Below are 5,906 nucleotides of genomic sequence, written 5' to 3' on the forward strand. Positions count from 1 at the left end.
GAGGGGCTGCCGTATTGCCTCGTCCATGGATATCACTGCAAATGCAGCCCCTGCCCTAGTGCAGGGTCAGAGCCCATCCCTGCAGGTCACAGAGCCACCAGAGCATGGAAACTCATAGCGTTTGGAAGGTTAGGGAGGGCAAAGACGGCATCAGGTTTGCTTCTGCTGCTCAGGGGTGCACAAAGGGGTTTCATAGCAAGGAGAAGCCCCCTGAGCCTTTCAGCCAAGAAGAGACCTCAGACAAGCCAAAGGCCAGAACAGTGGAGAAGCTCATCATCCAAGGACGAAAATCAGCTGAGAAGATGCAGTGGGAAAGACCAAGGTGAGATGGGCTCAGCTAACAATGTCATCCTGCCCTGCTGCTTCCTCAGGAGAGGCAACAACACTTAAATTGCAAAATAAAAAACCCAACACTTAGCCTGTGTTGCTGCTGTTTTCCAGCTCTGAAGAGCCAAGACAGCTGCTGCCAACTAAAGTATCCAGGTCTCTGGAGCAGGCGCTGGGGAAACTGAACCTGTCCTCCAAGGATGAGGCACCTGATGGCAGTTGCACAGGTAGTGATGAGCTGATGGACAGCAGTGGGGTTGCACGTGACAAATTCAGCATGGGATTTTACATGGCAGGGGCAGCACGGGATGCTGGGTACTGCACGCTCAGCACCTGCAGACCCACAGAGCAGTACCAGAGGCACGTTGCAACGGACTGTATTTAGAGGCTGTGCATGCTAAGCTGGGGAGCTGGCAGTGGGGCAGGTTTGGGGACAGGCGCGTGCATTGCATACCCTGGGGTGAAGCTGTGTCGCTCTCACAGGGGACAAGGCTGCCCAGGTTAGAGCTGGCACCACCTGCAAGAACGCAGCCTGCAAAGCCGTGAGTACCCAGCAGGGTCCCATCTTTGAACGTTCTGCTCCACAAGGGCAGGAGCATTTCAGGTCCTGCCTGGGGGCTCACCTCCCAGGTGAGAGGTGGCAGTGCCTATTGGCTCCACATGCTCCTGCTCATCTGGTCCCTGGAGTGACTGCTTCTGCCACCTCCCAGACACGTTCCTGGAGGAGGCTTCCAGTTTCCTCAGTTGGATTTGCATTTCACTGCTGCTAACTGCTTGCAGTGAAATACAGCACATATTCCGGATATGAGCATATAGGTAAAACGCATATGGAATAATTCTCACCTGCCTTTAATTAATGCAGCACAGCCACTTTCTCTCTAGCCCCAAGGCTACCTTGTGTAGGACTGTCTGCCTGCCTCAAGGCACGCACTGGAGAGACCAAGCTGCAAGAGGGCCAACGTGCTTGGAAAGCAGCAGAGAGGGGAACAAGCAGGGGCAAAAGGTGGGAGGTGGATGAGGACATGAGACTGACATGCTCTGGGAAGGAGGGGGAAGGACAGTGTGGATGAATGGCCCCTTGCACCTTGGAGCAACTTTCTGTTGTGTCCAGTCTTGCCCACTGTCCCAGTGCTGCCCAGCCCCCGGCTGTGACCAGGCTGTGTTTAGGAGAGGACATATGTAAGGGCTGCTGCCATGGTCACGAGGATGACACCAGGGTTCCTGTGAGGCTAGGGTGGCTGCCCTCCCGGCAGGGAGCAGGGACCAGTGCCAGTCTGCGGGCTGGCCATAGTTCCAGAGTAAGTCCTCATAGGTGGTGAAAGGGTGATGTTGGGCATCATGCTGTGCCTTGGCAGGGATGGACACAGATGGGTAGATGCCTGGCTGTGCCAGAGCCACATCTAAAACTTTTCTCTGCTTCTTGTGCCACAGATCTATCATGGCTCAGAGAGCAACACAGAGGTTTGTACTTTCCATCCTGGTGTTCCTGTCTTTCATGAGGGGTAAGAAACCACCCTTTACCAGGAAGCAAACTGAGCCTGCTGAGGGCTGAAAGTGCCACATTGCAAGGTGGTGTGGTCTCAGCAGCACGGCCAGGGCAGTTGTGAGTGACACTCCTCTGGGTGACAAGTGGGCAGGGGGAGCTGATGGTTTCAAGACTGTCTCCCCCACCACCCCAAAGCCCGCTGTAGTCCCCTCTCCTGCTCTTGGGGGTTCTCCCTGCTCAGGTCACCTGGCTTTCCCCAGGATGAAGTACTGGAGCTGCTGCAGAGTCAAAACGATGGACTTCAGCACCTTTCTGGAGCAGCCGGGCTGCAGCCATGGATGGCACTGCTGGATGCAGAAGGGGGTAAGAGGGCTCATGGCAGGGGTGACTCATATGAGCAGAGTGCCATTATTTGCACCTGAAAAGTGCTCCTTCCCTTGCTCTGCATTCACACAGGTTTCTGCATTTAATTCTCTTTAATTTTCATAATTGCTGACATTTGACTGTGCAAGGTTTGAATGTCTAAGCTTCACCTATCTGCTATTTAAAAACCTGCTTCTGCATTCACAAAATGTGCCAGCTCTCACCCAATGGACAGATGCACAATAGGAAGGTGAACAAGGCAGGAGCTGGCCCTGAGCATGGCATCGCCAGTGCTGCAGGCTGCCACACAGGGACAGGCAGCTGAGCATGGGAAATGCCCTGCAGAAAAAAAAAAAAACCAAGCCCAAAAGTTTTGACTGCCGATGACTAATCTGGTTTTAACGAAGCCTTCCCTCTGCAGCTGCTTACCAGAAGGGACCTCATCTACATAGCAGCACGGCATTGTGGCAGGTCGATGGGGAGAAGATCCCAATTCCCAGTACTCTCTGTGTGTGTGTGTGTGTTTGGATTTGGGGCTGTGGTTCCTTCAGGGGTGTTTCTTTGGCTGGCAGTGCCGAGGGCTGCTGAGAGCTGCAGGGGGTCTGTCTCCTGGTGATGCTCAGAAATGCCTAGTGGAGCCAAAGCTGCCTGTGGCACCGAAGAGGTGGGGCTGTGAGAAAGGTGAAATGTGGCCAGCTGGGGGTGATCTGTCTCCCAAATTTAGAATGGCAGCATGAGCACATCCAGTAACAGCTCCTGCACTGCCTTACAGACTGAGGTTCGTGACTGTGCACAGCACCGATGTGCTTGGACAGCAGAGTGAATCTGTAACACGAAGAGGATGTTTCTGGTCTTAACGTCCTTCTGAAGCAACCCCAAGCACAGCACAGATGTCCCACATTGCATGGGACAGCCTGGCAGGGGCTGTCCACCTTATCATGAACCGCTTCCCCTCAAAAACCTGCATGAAAGGCAGGGTTTGATCTTGCTTAGCTGATGTGAACCTTAGCTGGCACTTTATGGAGCAGACATGCCTTGCACCCTTCAGCACAGACATCCCCTCTGTTTGGGTTGTGCTTGCGCTAGACACTGTGCCATGATGGCTTTCTCTCCCTGTCAGGACAAGAAGGCAGTGTCATGCCGGCAGGACTGGCATCAAACCAGCAGCCAGGTGGTGGTGACGGTTTATGCCAAGAACCCCCTTCCCGCCCTCAGCACCGTGAAAGCCAACCGCACCATGGTGAGTGGGGCAGTGGAGCTGGGCTTGGGCTGCGTGCTTTCATAGCACCTGGTTTTGCTGAGCCAGCAGCCAGGAGCTGGTCAGGTGCCTGGTGCACTTTGATGGCCTGTTTGGTCTGTTGTTGCAGCCGGGGTTGGTACTGCCAACCTGCCACTCCCAGATGAGAACCTGGAGGATTTGCTGCTGCAGCAGCGTCTGCCCAGCCACTGTGGCTCAGTGGCTTTTAGCCTCAGCAGGTGGCTTTGCCAGCCTTGAATCTCTTTACTGGTAGCAGAGGTGGACCTGTCACGCTCTGAACAGGGGTGAAATGCTCCCAGATGCTGAGGGGATTGCCAGACTCTTACACTGGGACGTGGGTTGTGTTACGGTGCTGGAAGGCAGCTGCACTGTCCAGAGGAAGAGCTCTGGCAGAGCTGTGCTACCCACTCAGATAATTTTCTGTTGATTTTTCAGCTTGAGGTTCACATCATCTTTGAAGGGAATAAGATTTTCCAGGCGGAATTGGATCTCTGGGGGGTAAGATCCTGTTTAGTTTGATTTCCCTATTCCAGTAATCTCGGGCTGGGCTGTACTGCTACAAGGCAGCCTGTGCTCTAAGTGTTTGTAGCCCCAAACAGTAAGGAAAATTACCTTCTGGGTAGTCAGGATTCTCAGACTTTTGAAAAAGCAGCAAAATGGTTGATGCTGCAATTTCTGCACGCTCCTTCCTGTGCATGGAGCATGAGGCAGACTTTGACTATATTATTGCATAGAAATGCTCAGGATGCCACCTCTCCTCTGGCTGGCGCATCTGTGGAAAAACCAGCCAATTCATAGTCCTTCCCTCAGTGTGATTCGTTGCCAGTTCTGGAAGCCTTGCAGAGAACACAGGTCCGCCATGGCTGTTGCAGCAGATGGAACCCGTTTCTCTCCAGAACTCCAGTTTTCCGTAGCAGCAAAGGCTGATGGAGAAATTAGGTTTTTCTCTATTGATCCAATAATGGTAGCACACCCTGAGAGCCACGTCAGGACAGTGCCTGGGCTTGGTGCCTGCTCTGCAATATGCTACACTACCTGAGGCACCCTGGCTACTATCTTTTAAATTCTGCCACAGCGCTGGCTTGCTCTTGTTGGGATCTTCTGGGAGCTAGGTTGCCCAGATACTGTCATTTATAGCCCTCTGCTAGGAAATGACTTACAGGTTGTGAGGAGTGCTGTTTCAGAGGCTGCCAGTGGCTGCGCTGATCGACCCTGGACTAAAAGCAGATCTGGACATAGCTGCCAGCTCTGTAGATGTTCTGGGTTTGGTTGCAGACTGCCCCAAAGAGTCTTTGGTCTAGTGTGTCCCTGTCTCCTCCTTCAATCCTGCTGTACCTGCGGGCAAGCAGCAGTGTGAGAGGAGACACTCTGATTTCTCAGCTGCTTGCTGGCTGGGGAGGCGCAGTGAGCCTCAGAAAATTTGCATGCGCATTTCTTGCCTTTATTTTTGGTGTGGGCTGCCTGCAGCCACAGGCAGCAGAGCAAGCTGCCAAGTGAGGGTATGGCTGTGTCCCAGCGCAGCTCACTGCCGTGGGCAGAGGGCTGTACCGCAGTGGTGCGCACATGGCTGCTGAGTTTTCCTGAGCTCTGTACCAGCACTGCGCTGCTGCTTAGATGTAACAGACCGTCAAGTTCAGCTGGAGAACAGGTTTCATCCTGCTCCGTCTCCTGGCATACGAAGAGATTTGTCCTCTGGCAGAGCTCTGCCAGTAAGGGGGAGGATGAGCATGTGCTCTCTGCCCTGCCCTACCCTGCCCAGCTCACTGCACTTTTCCCTCCCCTCAGGTCATCAAAATAGAGAAGAGCTTTGTGAGCATGGTCCCTACCAAGGTGGAGATCACACTTTGCAAAGCCAGCCCTGGCTTCTGGGCCAGGCTGGAGCTCCCCCAGAGCAGGTCAGACTCCTATGGTAAGCAAGAGAGGGAGGCTGCCAACACAGAGGATACCGGAGCAGCACAGGGGGAGGACTTCGATGACAGCTTGAGCTGGTCAGAGGAGGAAGATGAGGAGCTGGAGATGCGAACACTGAGCAACTGATAGTCGAGTACTTCAGCAGCTGAGTAGTGCTGGCTCCTGAGCTGCCAGGGACCTTGGCAACAGCTCCAGTGGAGCAGAGCAGCCCCGAGCTGCATGCAGGCTGCAGCGTGCCCTCTTCCCCAGTCAGAAGGGGCAAGTAATAAAAACCTAGAGCAAAGGTGATACTCTGAAATTCCTGATAGGCACTTAAGAAACGTCAGCGGATTGAACCCTGCCGCCAGTCTCTCCCTCTCCTGTGGCCTGCCGGGGCAGGACAATGGCAGGAGCTCCCTTGCCTGCACCTGAGGCAGCCTATGACCCCCCTGTCTGCACCTCAGGTCTCCTTGGGGCCAGGGTGCTCCTAGTCCTGCATTCTGCCTGGCCCTGGCGTTTCTGGGGGGTGCAGAGCCCTGGGGCTGCAGGGCGAGCTGAGCATAAGCCCCCCCCAGCACCCCA

At 54.4% G+C, this 5,906-nt stretch overlaps 1 protein-coding gene across 1 annotated transcript in view; it reads left to right on the plus strand.

Moving 5' to 3' along the window:
• LOC104489963 (cysteine and histidine-rich domain-containing protein 1-like) overlaps positions 1 to 5,471 on the plus strand; it is a 6,476-nt gene extending 1,005 nt beyond the window's left edge. Inside the window, exons 4-11 of the mRNA XM_010132183.1 lie at positions 174 to 322; positions 442 to 554; positions 811 to 869; positions 1,759 to 1,829; positions 2,074 to 2,176; positions 3,297 to 3,416; positions 3,870 to 3,932; positions 5,220 to 5,471. Coding sequence (XP_010130485.1) covers positions 174 to 322; positions 442 to 554; positions 811 to 869; positions 1,759 to 1,829; positions 2,074 to 2,176; positions 3,297 to 3,416; positions 3,870 to 3,932; positions 5,220 to 5,471 — 930 coding nt within the window. The remainder of the gene's footprint in view (positions 1 to 173; positions 323 to 441; positions 555 to 810; positions 870 to 1,758; positions 1,830 to 2,073; positions 2,177 to 3,296; positions 3,417 to 3,869; positions 3,933 to 5,219) is intronic.
• The last annotated feature ends 435 nt before the right edge of the window (positions 5,472 to 5,906 follow it).

This window comes from Buceros rhinoceros, unplaced genomic scaffold (genome assembly GCF_000710305.1).
Source record: "Buceros rhinoceros silvestris isolate BGI_N320 unplaced genomic scaffold, ASM71030v1 scaffold31732, whole genome shotgun sequence".
NCBI classification, from domain to species: Eukaryota; Metazoa; Chordata; class Aves; order Bucerotiformes; family Bucerotidae; genus Buceros; species Buceros rhinoceros.